The 18,410-nt window shown below is 41.5% G+C and overlaps 1 protein-coding gene across 2 annotated transcripts in view; it reads left to right on the top strand.

Annotated features, from left to right (window-relative positions):
• The window catches only part of NPR3 (natriuretic peptide receptor 3), a 79,047-nt gene that overhangs the window by 14,943 nt on the left and 45,694 nt on the right, over nt 1-18,410 (top strand). For both annotated transcript variants that reach the window (XM_015101329.3, XM_015101328.3), the window contains exon 3: nt 10,429-10,595. In XM_015101329.3, coding sequence (XP_014956815.2) covers nt 10,429-10,595 — 167 coding nt within the window. The remainder of the gene's footprint in view (nt 1-10,428; nt 10,596-18,410) is intronic.

Below are 18,410 nucleotides of genomic sequence, written 5' to 3'. Positions count from 1 at the left end.
CCCAACCAGGGATCGAACCCAGGTTTCCCACATTGCAGGCAGATTCTTTACTAGCTGAGCCACAAGTAAGCCCAAGCATACTGGAGTGGGTAGCATAACCCTCCTCCAGTGGATCTTCGCAACTCAAGAATTGAACCAGGGTTTCCTGCATTGCAGGCGGATTCTTTACAAACTGAGCTATCAAGGAAGCCCTATTTTAACATCAAGTTAATATTAGCTTTATAAAACCAACTGGGACGCTTTCCATTGTTTTTCTGCTCTAGAACAGTTTGGGTACCATAAGACTATTCCTTGAAAGATGGAAACAATTCAACTTTGTCTCTGGACCTAACTTCTTTTTAGAGGTAATTTTTGGAAAATTAAAAAAAAACTTTGGAAATAATTTCAGATGTACAGAGAACTTGTAAAAATAACAGAGAGTTCATGTATACCTTTTACTCAGATTTCTCTAGTTTAAACAGTTTATGTAACCATAGTGCACTTATCAAAATAAAACTAACATTGGTACAATACTAAGAACTAAAGTACAGGCTTTATTTGAAATTTAACACTTTTCCTCCTAATGTTCTTTTTCTGTTCCAGGATTCAGTCCACTAAGTTGTGTCTTCTTAATCTTCTCTAATCTGTGATAGTTCTTCAATCTTTCTTTGTTGTTTATGACCTAACACTTTGAATAAGTCTATTATTTTGTAGAATGTCTCACGTGATAAGTGGAGTTTATACATCTTTGGCCAGAATACAACAAAAGTAGTGTTTGTCCTTCTCATTGTGTCATATCAGTGAATGAGAAGTCATATATACATAACTTACTGTTGGTGATTTTGGGACAACTTTTTTTTTTTTAACTTTTAAAAGCTTTTTTAATATGGAAAATTAAAACCGTACACAAAAGTGGAAGGAGTAGTGTAATAAGTCCCCATGAATCCATCAATTAGCTTCAAGAATTATTGATACATGTCCGATCTCATCTCGTCTACATCATTCTTTTGGGAAAAACTTTTTAAAAATTTAAGTTTATTTTTTATTGGAGAATAATTGCTTTACAATATTGTATCAATTTCTGCCATATATCAACATGAGGGACAACTTTTTAAAGCTTATTTTTTTACTAGTTCAGTTTTTCTGCTTGAAAATTTAACTGCATGGAGCTATACAGTGTGCTCTGATACAATCTACAAAGTATCCTTGGTATTTCTTTTTTTTAAAAAAAGTAGTCTTTATTATTGTTATTTTTTATTAAGAAAATTGGCTATGCTGGGTCCTTGTTGCAGTGCTCAGGCATTCTCTATATATTGAGGCATGTGGAAGCTTCTCTATAGTTGTCAAGTCACCACTCAAGGGCTTAGTTGCTCTGCAGCATGTGGGATTTTAGTTCACCAAACAGGGTTCGAACCTGTGTCCCCAGCATTCAAAGGCTATCCTTGGTGTTTCTGCTTATATCCCCCTTTCTTTCCCCTTTTACAGTCTGGTTGCTTAGGCTTTGAGCTCAGCTGTCAATGTGCCTGAGAGGCTGTGCCACAAACTAGCTCTTGGCAAATTGATATCACCCTGCCCTCATCCTCAAGCCTTAGTTTCTTCTAATGATAATAATAGTGCTTATCTCATGGCATCAGGCAGAGTAATCAATGATGTGGTGTGTGTGAAATGCGTAGAAAACTTCTTGGCACATGATGAGTGTTTAGTAAATGTTAGTTATATTTACTATTAATTTCAATTTACACCAACAGTTACATATAGTACTTTAAAAATGATAATTTTGAAAAAAATACTCTGTACATTTTCCTGTGGTGTAGTTTTATAGCTTGATTTAGGCCATACATTGTTCTGTTACCAAATTAACCAACTTTTGTCTAGTACCTCATAAGGACCTGGGTGCATTAGGAATTATATCTGTATGCAAATAACCAAGACTCCTAATTATAGTAATTTAAACAAATGTAGAGATTTGTGCTCTCACTTGTAAGAAGTCCAGAGGCGGGCAAACCAGGGCAGAATGATGATTCCATAAAGTCATCAGGGATCTAAGCCTTTTCGGGTTTTTGGCTACCTCAGTCCTAGTGGATGGCATCCATCCTCAAGATGATGAAATTGTGGCTAGAATTCCAGGGATTAGATCTTAATTCTAGGGAAGGCAGAAGAGGAACATGAGAGGCAAAAAGAGACCCTTTCAGTTGACTCAATTCTGTTTGAAGGGTTCTCGGGGGCCCCACTCATTATTTTTTGGTTACATATCATTTGCTACCCCTCGTTGAAAGCGGGAGGCAGGAAATGTGTGCTTTCACCTGGTCTCACTGGTACCCCCAGATCAATCCAGGAATCTATTACTAATGGACACAGGAGAATAGACGTAGGGAGGCAACTGTCCATGTTTGTCATAGTCCCTGAAGCGCCTTCCCTCCTCAGAGCAGAAGCAGCAAACAGGATCTTACGGAAGGCACAGTGACCTACCCGAGGCTCTGGAGTCTGCTGCTCATAAAGGGCCTTCTCTGAGATTTTATATCCTAAGAATCAGTGTTTCCCACGTGGCACAATGGTAGATAATCTGCCTGCCAATCAGGAGACACAGGTTTGATCCTTGGGTCAGGAAGATCCCCTGGAGAAGGAAACAGCAACCCACTCCAGTATTCTTGCCTGGAGAATCCCATGGACGGAGGAGCCTGGTGGGCTACAGTCCATGGGGTTGCAAAGAGTTGGACACGACTGAGCGACTAAACCACCACCAACACATATGTTCATGAAAAGTTATCCAACATCCTCCTCTCCGTGTGCTTCTTCACATGAAACTCTACACCACTGCTAGAAAAAGGCTCCATTTTAAATAATCTTTGAGATTTTTTTTTAAGAACCATATTGATAGTGTGTCCATATTTACTGATTATCCGATTGTCTTGGTGGGCACTCAAAAAATTTCTCAGGTCTGCCTCCAATTATATTGTTACAGGAGTTCTGAGTTTGTTATAAGGAATTCAAATGATGGAGAATAGATTGAAAGCATAGGTTTTAAAGAAATCTAGAGTGAAATTGATATATATTGTTCTGTAGAGATTTGGATAGCACTTGTTGGCATTTCCATTCCCTGGCATTATCTTGTCTGGATGTAAGTTTAGGTGGAAAGTCATTTGGGTGATCCTGTCTGGGGCTCTATTGTATTGTAGCACTTCTCCTGACTTCCTGAGAACTCAGAGTGCACTAGTTAAGGTGAGGATAGAAGTATCCCAGGGCTGGGAATGCACTTAAATTACTTGACTCGCTAACAGTAGGATAATGACAGAGAAACCAGGGAGGAATTGGATTTATGTGTTGCTGTTAAAGTGATATGTTCCCAGGTGGCGCAGCAGTAAAGAATCGCCTGCCGATGCAGGAGATGCAAGAGATGCACGTTCAATCTCTGGGTCGGGAAGGTCCCCTGGAGTAGGAAACGGCACCCCACTCCAGTATTCTTGCCTGGAAAATCCCATGGGCAGAGGAGCCTGGTGGGCTAGTCCATGGGGTCCCAGAGTCAGCCATGACGGAGTGACTGATCATGAGTGCATGCATGTTACCGTCAGTTTGGAGTAATGAGAAAAGAGAATTCTCACACAATCTTGTGGTCTGTGTGGCTCTTGAGAGAGAGCTGGCTATTGGAACAGTGGGAAAAGCTGACACCTTTTGTGGGCTATTAGCCAAGTTTTGTAGCCTCAAGGCAAAGAAAATTCCTGTTGGAAGGGTGGTATTAGGTGATTTGTTAGGATGCTATAGGGTGGGTATGTTTACCTAGTATGGGGTCAGGGAACTGGCTGGTTTTGATCAGGGTCCTCAGGGCAACCGTTCCTATGGGGCTTGGTCTGTTTGGGAGATGACTTTGGTACAGGGCCTTGTCATAAGGCTTTATATCTGTGATTTTGGTACAGGGCTCCACGAATCCTTCAACTGTGACAGTTGTTAAACCACGTTTTTAAACACTTCCTTTTCTAATCTTTCTTCCTCTGTTCCTTTTTTTTTTTTTAAAGCATTTTGTTCTCCCACTGAATCTGCAGTTTTATTTTTAAAAATAATTTAATTAATTAAATTTTTGGCTGTGCTGGTCTCATTGCCACGCGGGCTTTTCTCTAATTGTGGCAAGCAGAGGCAAGTGCCGAGTTGCAGTGCTTGGGCTTCTCGTCGCCATGGTTTCTCTTGTTGCGGAGCACAGGCTCCAGGGTGTACAGACTCAGTAGTTGTGGCTCCCAGGCTCTAAGCACAGGCTCAAGTGTTGCGGCACAAAGGCTTGGCTGATCCGTGGCACATGGGATCTTCCCAGACAAAGCATCCAACCTGTGTCTCCTGCATTGGCGGGCCGATTCCTTACCACTGAGCCACCAGGGAAGCCCCCCATTTGCAAATTTAAATCTTGGAACATCCTAAACTTCGATGAAGTGAGGAGGAGCAGGCATGGCACCAGTGTTTGGCGACTGGGCTTGTGTTTGAATCCTGACTTCCCTGGTGGCTCAGATGGTAAGGAGTCTGCCTGCAGTGCACGATAGCTGGGTTTGATCCCTGGGTTGGGAAGATCCCCGGGAGGATGAAATGGCAATCCACTCCAGTACTCTTGCCTGGAAAATCCCATGGACAGAGGAGCCTGGCAGTTTACTGCCCATGGGGTCACAACGAGTCGGACATGACTGAGCGACTTCACTTTCTTTTCTGTGTATTAACCAAGTGACTTCGGGCATGTTTAAGCCTCAGTTTCCTCATCTGTAACATGGGGATCATACTTCAATATTTCTCATAGAGTGTGTGTATATATATATTATTATTTTTTTTAAATGAGGATTAAAGAATGAAATGCTCTAGGCAAAGCTGTTCACAGTGGCTTCCCTCAGTAAGTGGTGCTGTTATCACTGGTGGGAGGATCTGGACCAGCGAAGGTCAAAGCAAGGATGTTACATTTGGAGAGAGTGGCTTAGGCAAGGAGGCTGATGCTTTTCTCTCACTTGAATGGCTGCCAGAGGTCAGGAGCCACAGTGTTCTGCAGCAGTCCTGGCTGTACTCCAGGCGTCATTTCTTGAATGTGGTCTGTGATGTCTCAGCTTGTCCATCATTTCTTGAATGTGGTCTGTGATGTCTCAGCTTGTCACTCAGCCCACATTTACCAAAGGCTTACTATGTGCCGAGTGTTTGGTAAGTTTGGAGAAGTACAGGATGACATGGTTATCCCAGTGTGGGAACCACTGGCCTGAGCCAGCTCCCTGGCCACAGAATTGCTGAGCCTAGGGCCTGGAGCTGAGCAAGATATTTCCTCTTTCACAAATACTCTGTATCCTTCTCACTTGAAATGCAAGTTTGCATGCATACGTGCTAAGTTGCTTCAGTCATGTCTGACTCTTTGCAACCGCAGGGACTGTGACCCACCAGGCTCCTCTGTCCATAGACTTCTCCAGACAAGAATACTGGAGTCCGTTGCCGTGTCCTCCTTGAGGGGATCTTCTTGATCCAGGGATCGAACCTGCATCTCATGCCTCCTTCATTGGCAGGCAGATTCTTTACCACTAGCGCCAGTTGGGAGGCCCAAATGCAAGCTTGGATCTCCACAATGTTTAAAACCAAACCAAATAAAGAAAGCAAATTTACTTTCCTTTATTCCTGAGACATCTACCAGAGTCACCTTCTCTGCCTACCCTCTCATTAGCTGCCTTCTTTCTTCTCTTCTTAATCCCTTGTTCAGAATGACTGTAGGAGTAAGACAATAGACCCACCACTCCTCTGAGAGTGCCTGGTCACCACTGACACCCTCACCGCCAAGGCCATCAGCCTTACCGCAGACCATGCTTGTGTGCTTCTAAAGCAGTGCTGGCCAGTGGAACCTTCTGTGATGCTGGCAGTGTGCTATCCTGTGTTGCCCAATACAGGAGTCATGGCTACATATGACCATTGTACGTTTAAAATGTGGCCAGTGTGACTCAGGAACTGAAATTTTAATTTTACTTAATCTTGGTTAATTGAAGTGTAAATAGTCACACACGTGGCTTGTGGCTGGTGTATGAGGTCAGCTCTAGTTCTTACCCTATTGCTTCTGTCCATTTCTTTCTGGAATCCCTGTTTTCTTTTTCAGCCTTGGTGGCACAGCATTCTTCTGGCTTTCTGCTAGCTCCTCTCACTCCTGTGCCCACTAAAACAGCACCCCCAAAGGGTGTACGTTCACCCTCCGCCCTCTCCTCTTGAGTTCTGAGTGTAAGACATGTGGATGTGACCTCCAGCGCTTTCTCTAGCCCTCATTCTTCTTGCTGGCTTCAGACCACTCTTTTCAGCCGAAGCCTGGTGCTGCCACGTGGGTGTTCTGCAGTCAGTCACCTTGGATTGACCGTGACCCTAACTGAAATCACTATCATTTCCACATCCACTAACCCGTTCTCCTCCCTCTGGCTCTGCTGTTTCCTCTGACAACCGTTGGCCTTTCCTCTCTGGCATCACCGGTGACGTGCGTCCTTCTCGGCTGTCGTTCACCCCCTCACTCTTGTGGAGTCTTCACATTCCTCTTGCACAGCCCTCTGCATTCATTCTCAAGGGCTCACCCTCTTTTAATGATTCTAAAAGCATATGCTGCTGAAAATTTGCTAAATTCAGAAAAACACGAAAAGAAAAGAGAACTTGCCTGTGATTTGAAGCACCCAGAGACCCACGTACAATTTTTTTTGGGGGGATGGAGTTGTGACTTTGTGCATGTAACCTCTCGTAACCTCTTGCCTGTGGCTCTGAACCCTCAGTGTCTCCCCAGTCTAATCCACTGCTATTTCCCTAGGCATGAGTCTGATCATGTCATTCTTCTGTTCCGCTCGTAAATCTCCAGAGGCACCCAGTTGTCTGTTGAATTAAATTTGTCCTCACTGATGGGGCATCCCGCCAAGCTGACCTCCGCTTTCCTAGCTTTCAATGGCTCCGTATGGGAAAGGTTACTGACATAACACAACAAGAAACTCGCTCAAAGCAGGAAGTCATAGTATCAGTTTTGCTTGTGACTATGTACCTGTTTAATTTGGCTTACATTTATTAGTCATTTTTGTTTCCATTCTTTTTTTTCCAGAAAACAAAACTTCAAAGTCATTACCTTTTAGATTGTGGTAGACAGCTGTATTGTACCACATTTCACTTCTTTCAAAATAAAAAAATGCTTTTCTCCACATTATCATAGTAACTGAGATAGTTGCTGTTTCCGGATCTATGTGTATTTTCTAATTATGCAACAGAACACTTATAGGGTTATTTCCTTTCTTGTGCCCTTGGAGAGGACTCATACCCAAAGCTGAGAAATACTGACTGTCTTTGCCCAAGAACCATCATTCCTGCTGACTCTTCATACCTCGAGTCAGTTCAAAATGAATCAATGAACATGGATTGCACTAGAAGAAATGGATTCCTCCGTGGGCTGAAGATCTTCTGGATGTTCTTAGAAGTTGGGGTCTTTCTAGCAAACGAAATTTGGCCCCTTGACAAAAGGCCATGTTGTCTGTGTCTTGAGCACCCAGCAGGGTTGACCCTGGCCTGGCCAATGACAGTGACACACAGCTCACTTGCTCTCTGAGCACTGGCGTAGCTGTAGACTCATCGGTGTTCAGGAGGTTTTGTCCAGGAGAAGAAGGAGGACAACTTCATCGAGTTTTGTTTGGTGGCCTAAAATTTAATCTTGTGCTTATTGTGAACTGATCTAGCCCTTAATGAATTCTGTCCTTGGCTCTATCTTATTTATCTTTTAACAGCTCCCTGGCACATAGTAAGCAATTAATAAATGGTTGCTATTATTAGGATTATGACTAAAGAGAGGTCTCCACAAACAAATTCTTTGTCCCTGTCTTTTCTCCTGCTCCAGACTGAGGTTCCCAGTTGCCCACTGAATGGCATACATGTTTGCACCTTTGCCCGTGCCATTGTAGCTTCTGCCAAGCATGCCTTTCCATCCTCTTCTCATCTTATTAAAATCCTATTCACACATTTCAGGCCAGGCGGATGCCTCTTCCTGGCATGAAACTTCCTTCATTGGAGCCAGTTGCCTCTTCCTCTATGCTCTGTGTGGTTTCCATGTGCCACTTGCTGCCCTGTGTAGTAAGCTGTTATCTTGTAGTGACTTCAGTTTTTTTACATGTCCATCTCTAAATTCCTCTTTTGAAGGTGGTGGAGACCATTCGTAACATTTATGATGCCCACTGTGGTAGCTATCATAGAAACTTGTGTGTAGTTCAGTTAATCCATGTTTGTCTGGGTTAAGCTACGATAGAAATTGCAAAGCCATCAGCTCTTCACCGGACATTTTCTGTAAGATTGGAGCGAGGCCCATGAGTCCTGGCTGCACATTCTGGAAACATCCTCACTGTTCTGCTGCTGGGCTCTGGGCCTCTATGGACTGTAGACTTGGGGGCAAACAAATAACTTGGATGTTGGACTCCAGCCTGTTGAATTTCTTGCTGTATTTGCAGAAATTTCTAGGGATCATAATGATAATTCTCAGAATTACTGTTACTATGGTAAAAAGTCAGAGGTTCCTATTTCCTTTTAGGGTCCCACAAACTACTTCTTTTCTCAAAAATGAAATGATAAAGAGAAGAAGAATGATTCTTATGCATGTAATTCGCGTTTGCTTTTGTGAAAGGGAGAGTTGTGAAACAGCAGGTTTCTGAATGCCTTGGTTTCCAAGAATGCTGGGGTGGGTTGCCATGCCCTCCTCTAGGGATTCTTCACAACCTAGGGATTGAACCCAGGTCTCCTGCATTGCAGGCAGATTCTTTACTGTCTGAGCCACCAGAGAAGCCCCTATCTGTAAAACAGAGATTACTATAACCAATTATCTGTAAAATTGTACCCCCAAATCTGTAAAATTAATATGACTGACCTAGACAACTATTAAAAAGTAGAAACACTACTTTGCCAACAAAGGTCCATCTAGTAAAAGCTATGTTTTTTCCAGTAGTCATGTATGGATGTGAGAGTCGGACCATAAAGAAAGTTGAACACTGAAGAATTGATGCTTTTGAGTTGTGGAGTTGGAGAAGACTCTTGAGAGTCCCTTGGACTGCAAGGAGATCCAACCAGTCAATCCTAAAGGAAATCAATCCTGAATATTCATTGGAAGGACTGATGCTAAAGCTGAAACTCCAACACTTTGGCCACCTGATGTGAAGAACTGACTCATTGTAAAAGATCCTGACGCTGGGAAAGATTTAAGGCAGGAGGAGAAGGGGATGACAGAGGATGAGATGGTTGGATGGCATCACCGACTTGATGGACATGAGTTTGAGCAAGCTACAGGAGTTGGTGATGGACAGGGAAGTCTGGCGTGCTGCAGTCCATGGGGTTGCAAAGAGTTGGGCGTTACTGAGCAATTGAACTGGACCGAAATTGTACCCACAGTTACACGATCTTGAGAGGGTTAAATGAGTTTATACATATAAAGTGTTCAATAATGAGGCTTTTATTATTATTATAATATATATATATGCTCAATAAATGCTAGCAGCTTTTATTTTGTTACTGCTGATGTGCTGATGGACTTGTCTAATAAATAATCTTTATGATGTTGCCAGCACTAAAGAGATATAAATTTTCAAGTTCACCTAAGCTACTTTTCAGCCTGAAGAGATTTGAGAAATTGTTCAATAATCTCAAATCTCTTTTTCTTTTAGTACCAACTTTATAGTACTTTATAAATTCATTTTCATATGTAGCCATCCTTGCCTTCCACATCTACATAGCATTGGGTTTATTGTAGCACATTAACAACTTGGTTGACCTTCACAGTTGATTGTAGGTGTTGAATAATAAGTGAATTTGTTGTTCAGTCACTAAGTCGTGTCCAACTCTTTGTGACCCCATGGATTGCAGCACTCCAGGCTTCCCTGTCCTTCACTGTTTCGTGGAGTTTCCTCAGATCAATGTCCATTGAGTCCATAATGTTATCTAACCATCTTGTCCTCTCTCATCCCCTTTTCCTTCTGCCCTTAATCTTTCCCAGCATCAGGGTGTTTTCCAATGAGTCAGCTCTTTGCAGCAGGTGGCCAAAGTATTGGAGCTTCAGCTCCAGCATCAATCCTTCCAATGAATATTCAAGGTTGATTTCATTTAGGATTGACTGGTTTGATCTCCTTAAAAAATAAGTGTGAATGGAAAGGGATAAACCTACTTCTTGCTCCTGCAGTGCGGATTCTTGAGGGCCTAAAATTCCAGTTACATGGTTATTATAAGGCAATGAATCTAACAGTGCTTTTCTCTCTGTCTCACATTTCAAAGGAACATGTGTCCAAAGGGCCTTCTTCTCCCTTGATGATCTTGACATTGTCACTTTACACCCAAGTACAAAACTGTGACAATACCTCCTGCCCCAGCTGCCAAAAGAAACACAGAAGCACATCATGGTAGAAAAGGGAGAATGGCCCCTTTGTGGTGACTGGCTTGGAATTATAAATATTTTTACTTCTCCCGTAGGAGATGGCTCGTGGAAGAGAGGAGACAAACACGACTTTGAAGCTAAGCAAGCATACTCATCCCTCCAAACAATCACTCTACTGAGGACAGTGAAACCTGAGTTTGAGAAGTTTTCCATGGAGGTGAAAAGTTCTGTTGAGAAGCAAGGGCTCAGTGAGGAAGATTACGTAAGTGCTTGATTAGGAGCCTAGACCTTCAGCATCCCAAAAACAGTCATCAAATTAAATCAGACGTGATAAAGCATTCCGTTCTGAATCATTCAAAGATTCCTAGGTTCAGGTCTGAATGTCACTGTTGCTCTGTGTGTGTGTGTTTTTTTCCTGGCCAACTTTCCTCTCTCCTCCCCGTTGGGCCCCCATCACCCCACCCTTCACTTAAACTTTTCCAGCTGCTGCAGGAAGAGAAATTGCTTTCTGTGGGTACTTGTGGTCATGCTACGCAGAGGTCTGGAGACTTCCCTTGCCTCTTCTGCTAGCAGCATGTTGGGGGATAAGACAGATGAAGGATTGCCAAAGTTTGGCATGCCTAACTTTTCCAAAGCTTGGTGGAGGAAGGTATTTTGGATTTTAGAAGGCTCCTTCTTTTGGCAATCTGTCTTAGCTTCATGGCCCATCTGCTTCTCTCACTTGTGGCCCTGTTGTTGCCTCTTTCTGTTGCGGGCTGTTTCCTACTGAAGTATTCCAGAGCATCCCACTTCATTAGTGTGGTTGTTATTCAGCATCTTCCAAGATGCATCTTCTGACTCCGACTGGAGTCAGGAGCTCAGGCCAGGCTCAGGATTAAGCAGCAGGACTTCTCACTGTGTGATCCATGGCAAATTCCTCAGTCTTCCTCATGTAGATGAGGGTGGATCATAGATAATCTAGCTGAAGTCTTGAGCACTATCTGGTCAAAAAGTTGGAACTAAATAAGTGATGCCCCTTTTGTACTATTGTTATAGGATCATACTTGTCTTTGTAGGAATTTGCTATCCAGTGACATACAAAGGGTCTTATAAACAGATATTAATGTCTTAAATGCCATATATATACATGTATATAACACATCATTTAAAATATCTTTTGATTTTCTAAATCAGCCCTGTCTTCTAGATATGTAATGTGAACCACAAGTATAATTAAAAATTTTTTGGTAGTCACACGTGAAAAAGTTAAAATCAGGTGAAATTAATTTTAATAATACATTTTATTTCCCTTAGATATAAAAATATTTCAACATTTAATCAGTGTAAATTATGATTGAGATTGTATATATGTTTTTCTTATATGAAGTCCAGTATGTATTTTGCCCTTGCATGCTAAATTGTTTCAGTCATGTCTGACTCTGTACAACACTTTGGACTATAGCCCACCAGGCTCCTCTGTCCATGGGATTCTCCAGGCAAGAGTACTTGAGTGGGTTGCCATGCCATCCTCCAGGGGATTTTCCCGACTCAGGGGATGAAGTTGCATCTTTATCTTGTGCATTGGCAGGCAGGTTCTTTACCACTAGCACCACCTGAGAAGCCCATTTTACCCTACAGAATATCTTAATTTGGCTAAAGTGCTTGACCAATGGCTGCCATATTGGACATCATGGTCTGAATTATGAAAGAAGTAGGGTTTCTGTAATAGAGAGGGGGCTTCCCAGGTGGCTCAGTGGGTAAAGAATCTGCCTGCAATGCAGGAGATGCAGGAAACTTGGGTTCCACCCCTGGGTTGGGAAAATCCTTTGCTGTACTGACTGCAATACAGTAGTTACATTTGGGAAAGCCACCTCACCTCCTGGGCTTCCCTTGTGGCTCAGATGGTAAAGAATCTGCATGCAAGAGGGAGACTTGGGTTCCATCCCTGGTTTGGGAAGATCTCCTGGAGAAGGGCATGGCAACCCACTTCAGTATTCTTGCTTGGAGAATCCCCATGGACAGAGGAGCCTGGTGGGCTATAGTCCAAAGTGTTGTACAGAGTCAGACATGTTGCAAAGAGTCAGACATGACTGAAGCGACTTAGCACTCTGTAATAGAGCCCAAGTTTTTAACAGAAACTTTTGATAGTTTTGTCATCATCAGAATCCTTTGCCCCAGGAATATGGAAGGACACAAAGGGCATCATGATTCCTTTAGTAGTTCTGCCGGAGGTGGTCTGTGTTAATATTGAAAGCATCCAAGTCTTTTACACAAGCCATGATAGGTTATTTTGCTTTACTAAATTCATATTAATTTTCTGCTTCATATTGAAAACTCAAAAATGGTGTCATCTTGTCTAATGACAAATTTGTTTTCTTCCTGAAGTTGTTTAAAGTTCAAATATTTCAGTATAGGTTGGCAAACACTGATGATATTCAGTGGGTGAAAGTTGGCATTCCAGTGCTCCACCAGGTATATCTTCTTGACCATTAGTTATCTTGTGTTCAGAATATTAAATCTTATTTTAATGGTGAAGTGAAAGTGAAAGTTGCTCAGTCATGTCCGACTCTTTACAACCCCATGGACTGTATAGAATTCTGCCAGGCCAGAATACTGGAATGGGTAGCCATTCCCTTCTCCAGGGGATCTTCCAAACTCAGGGACTGAACCCAGGTCTCTATTTTAATGGTAGTCTGGGCAAGATCTTCTTGAAAGGTGTACCTACTACAGAGATCCAGAATACATTCCAATCAAAGACTGCTGCGTTAGAGATTATTTGTAGTTGTAGATTATAATACTGCTTTTCTTTGATGGCCGGATCATTAAAATAGATTTTATGTTATTTTATTTTTTTGATACTTAGCATTGGTGTTTATTTATTTTTGCCACACCATGCAACATCTGGGATCCTAGTTCCCTGACCAGGGATTGAACCTGTGACTGATGCATTGGAAGCTCTAAGTCTTAACCACTGGACCACCCTGGATCTTATAAATAGATAAAAATGAACATATAAAGCAGAAATCGGAGCTCCCCCTAATGACTTTGTCTTTCTAGTTATGTGTGTTTTAGCTGTGCTCTCTTGAGTGTCATTGCAGATGTTTGTCGAGTTAGTTTAGATAGGTGGTTGCAGTGGGTACTGTGAAGGAGGGAGCTATGGCACCTGACATTGGTTAGAGCTTGATCTCCTGCAGCGGGAGATGCTGGAGCAGACTAGCAAGACATGGTGGTCTTAATCTTAAGGCTCAGCTCTTTCCTGGGTCTGTTTCTCTTGTTTGTATTAATGGGTTGTCTCATCTGCTTACTTGGAACTTCTGTTCATGACATTCGTCATGAGTTTTGCAGTCCTGGCTATTGATCTCAAACCCAGCAACTCTGGTGGACTCTCTTGATTACTTCTGAATTTTTTCTGTACATTTCCTTGGAGAAGGCAATGGCACCCCACTCCAGTACTCTTGCCTGGAAAATCCCATGGACGGAGGAGCCTGGTAGGCTGCAGTCCATGGGGTCACGCAGAGTCGGACACCACTGAAGTGACTTAGCAATAGCAACGCCTGAACTGTGAATGGTAACAGTTTTGTTTCTTTCTGATTCTTTTTCTTTTAAGTATGCTTAAGAGCATACATAAGTATTCTGAATTAAAATTAAGTAAAATTAACTAAATAAAAACCTTTAAGGATACTGGATAGGATCCCAATGCAATATTGAATATAAGTAGTGGTAGTGGGTGTCCTTGCCTTCTTAATTTTAAAATGAAGAACATACCAGGGATAACATTTTGGCAAGATCTTTCAAAGTTCAAAGGCACATACTTAGCAAATTTGTACCTAGGGATTTATCTTTTAGCTATGTAAAGCACTTGGAACAATAAAGCAGGTGCTGAAGTATAAGCGCTGGCATTACAATTATACAGAGTATTCACTGCAGCATTATTTGTTATGGCTGAAAACTGGAAACAGTCTAATTAATTGCCCATCAATAAGGGACTATTTATATAAATTATAACATATGCATGCAATGGGATAGGATGGAATTGTGAAAAATAAGGACAAATCTCTGTGTACTCAGGTGGAAAAACCAGAGTGATATATTAAATGATAACAGCAAAGTACAGAATAGTGTATAAATAGTAAAAGAAAAAAATAAAATGAAGAGCATATAACACATTTCATATCTGCTCATATCACCATTCAACTGTGATTTGGGGAAAGAGTGGAAGTTCTTTTTTATTTTCATTTGTTGGTGAATTCTGTTTTGGCAAAATGATGCCCTTTATTAGGATAACTGAAATAAAAATAGCACAGAAAACATCAAGAGTCACATAATGTAGACTAAGGAAAGGATCTGGACACAGATTTTTTTTAACTGAAGTATAGCTATTTGCAATGTTATATTATTAATTTATGATATACAGCAAAGTGATTGTGTTATATGTTATGTATATACATTCATTTTCATATTCTTTTTGATAAAAGTTCCACAGGATATTGACTATAATTTCCTGTGCTATACAGTAGAACCTTGTTGTTTATCCAGCCTATATATAGTAGTTTGTATCTACTTATCCCAAACTCCCAGTCCCGCTCCCCTACCCCTCCCTTGGCAAACATCTCTGTTCTCTATTACAGGACACACATTTTCATTGTAGGCATTATAAACTGTTTGATATCCCTGACTCCATGTCATGCATATTAGCATCGTGGCTGTCATATTAGCCCGTGGTTGGCATCTTTGGAAGGCTTGCGATCTCAAAATGCAAAAATTTGAAGCTTTAAAAATTTTATAAGGCTATATTTAAATATTGGAAGGATGGAGTGGCAATAAAATAAAATTATTACTATAAATTTAAAATAAAATAATTTATGGGGAGGGAGGTGGGAGGGGGGTTCATGTTTGGGAATGCATGTAAGAATTAAAGATTTTAAAATTTTAATAAATAAATAAATAAATAAATTAAAAAAATAAAAAAATAAAAAATAAAAGAAGCAAAAAAAAAAAGAAAAAAATAAAATAAAATAATTTTATTTTATTTTAAAGATAAATAAAAATTTTAAATAAAATTATTATTATATATTTTAAACTTACCAAATTTTATTATCAATGTGATTGTTTCTCCCCTCTTTTTCTCTCTTTCCTTCTCTCTCTCTCCCTCCATCCATCTCCAACTCTTGCCTTCTCTTTTTTTAAAGTGACTTTTTAATTGAGATAAGAGCAAATTTACATGTAGTTTTAAGATGCAATACAGAGATATTCCTTATATATAGTGCTGAGTTTTCCCAATTGGTAGCAGTTTGGAAAATTTCATGCATGATCACAACCAGGGTATTGACACTGATAGCAAGGTACTGATTTGACTCAAATTTTCTCAATTTTATTTGTTCTTATGTGTGTATATACGAATGTTTTGGTATAAATTCTATGCAATTTAATCACCTGTGTAGGTTGAGGTGATTAAATTTTATCAAATACCTTTTCCACATCTGTTGAAGTAATCAGATTTTTTCTTTATTCTCTTATAATGTGGTGAGTTGCATTACCAGGGTTTTCCCCCTGAACCCCAGTTGTACTGAGATATAATTGACATATAACAGTATAAGTCTAAGGACAACATAAAGATTTGATATTTATGTATATTGAGAAATGATCACCACAGTAAGTTTAGTTAACACTGATCACCCGGCATAGTTACAAAAGTTTTTCTTGTGATGGAAATTATAAAAAGTATTCTTTTAGCAACTTTCAACTTTACAATTCAGTATTGTTGACTATGGTCATCTTGTGGTATATCACATCTCCAGAATGGATTTATCTTATAATCGGAATTTGTATCACTGGATCTCCTTCATTACTAGAGTTTTTAAATTTTGACAATCTCCACACAACTTGGAATAATATTTCTGCCCTCTCTCTACGTCAAGTCTTGGACTCTCCTATTTCCCTGTTCTTATCTTGGAGAATATAATCACAGTTGAACCTATACACGTTTGTCAGGGTGGAGCTTTCCAGGCCACTGGCAGCCTGTAAACTAGCCTTTCTGGGTCAAAAGTCTGCTCCTGTCTCACTCACCTCTGGTGGGCGGTTGGGTAGGTATATGTGTGATCTGATGGAAAATAAGATTGCTCAGGGTTGGGCTGCTGTTGGGGCTTTGGGTGTTGTGTATACGGTAATTGCCTCGTTATTAGCACTTGTATCTTATTGTCTCCACCATCCCTATGGGTGATACGATAGTATTTATTTATTTATTTAGCTTTTGGCTGCACTGGGTCCTTGTTGTGGAATGTGGGTTCTCAGTTGTGGCAAGGGAGATCTAGTTTCCTGACCAGGGATTGAACCGGGCCCTCTGCATTGGGAGTGTAGATTCTTAACCCCTGGACTGCCAGGGAAGTCCCAATAGTATTTTTAAAGTATATTCGTTCTTTTACTAGTGAATCTCGTGAAAACCTAATCTAGTCAATGCATCATGTTTTAATAGGGCCCATTATATTGGGAGACAGTATAGTGTTTAAATGTGCCAGTTTCCTTTTCATAGACCTGGATCTGCCTCTCAGTGTTTTTATTTGAGCATGTTTCTGAAACTGTGCCTTAGGTTTCTGACTATAAAGTGGAGATAATAATTTTTAACTGACAGGTTTTTCGGCATTGTATATAAATATTTAAATATGTTTAACACAATGCCAGGTATTAAGTAAATATTCAATGGATGGTAGCCGTTATTTCTCTTCTTTTTGCTTTTTATATTCCAGAGCAGTGTAACCCATGTGTCCGAGGTTCCTGCATACAGTGCTCTCTTTAGCTCCCCTGCTCATCCTTTAGCTGTTAACTCAAGTAACACTTTCTCAAGACATTTTCCCTGATACTCCAGACTAACTCATGCACTCTGCTCCTCGACATCATAGCCTGCCTCTCTGGTTGTAGCCACATGCCTGTTTGTGAGATTTTTAAATTACTTCTGACTTCCTCTACTACACTGGAAGTTCCATGAGAGCTGTCTACTCTTGCCTCCCCCTTACTATATGCTTGACACTTAGGAAACAGCCAATAAGTTATTATTGAACCAGAAGACATCAGACCCAGCCCCCTTCCTGTACAGTGGTGAAGACTGCAGCCTGGGAGGTGAGGTGTGTGTGTGTGCTTTGTCGCTCAGTCATGTCCAGCTGAGCCTATAGACCGTGTAGATTGTGACCCTGTAGACCATAGCTTGCCAGGCTCCTCTGTCCATGGGGATTCTCCAGGCATACTGAAGTGGATAGCCATGCCCTCCTCCAGGGGATCTTCCCAACTCAGCGACAGAACCCAGGTCTCCCACATTGCAGGCAGATTCTTTACCATCTGAGCCACCAGGGAAGCCCGGGAGGAGGTGGCTTTCCCAAATGTAGCTACTGTATTGCAGTCAGTACGGCACTGTTGGGTGGTGACAGAGTCCTGTGTTTAGACCTTAGCAGGTGCATAGCGCCAGGAGTTCAAATCCACTCCTACTGTGGGAGATGGTACTGGGGGGTCAGTAGTGGGTTTTTATAGTGGGGATCCTGAAGGCCATCTGAGGGGGCATCAGAAATCTAAAGCTAGCAGCAAAGTCCCATGGGAGAGGCCCGGTAGTATCAGTAGAGCTTCCAGCCTGGCTCAGACAAGCGCTCGCCCACTGTCTGTCTAGCCTTCTCTGCTGGTTTTTATTGGATTGCCCACATGTGCAGTGGCTCTCACTCAAGGGTGTCTTAATGGGGCTGTTTGGCTTCTGCCACCGAATGGTTCCAATTCTAGAGCACTGGTATTTGGTTTTAGAATGCGCTGTGTGGTGGCCAAGCCAAGATTAGTGGCGTCCCCTGACTCCCAGTCCAGTGACTTTCTTTTTCCACTACATCAGTCTGACCTTTTTAACAACAATGTGCCCAATACGAGGGCAAACCCATGACCCAGAGATTAAGTGTCTCAGACCCTACAAGTGGGCCTGGCAGGCAGCACAGGCAGGAGTGCTTCCTTCCTTTCCCTGCATCCTGCTTGCCCAAATACACACTTTTAAGATATCAGTGTCTCTTTACTCTTTCACACACTTGACAAAGTCTGATCAGGACTTGGTCTTCTCTCCATCTGCTGGAATTTA

Source organism: Ovis aries, chromosome 16 (assembly GCF_016772045.2).
Source record: "Ovis aries strain OAR_USU_Benz2616 breed Rambouillet chromosome 16, ARS-UI_Ramb_v3.0, whole genome shotgun sequence".
NCBI classification, from domain to species: Eukaryota; Metazoa; Chordata; class Mammalia; order Artiodactyla; family Bovidae; genus Ovis; species Ovis aries.
This window is presented reverse-complemented; position numbering and strand designations above follow the sequence as displayed.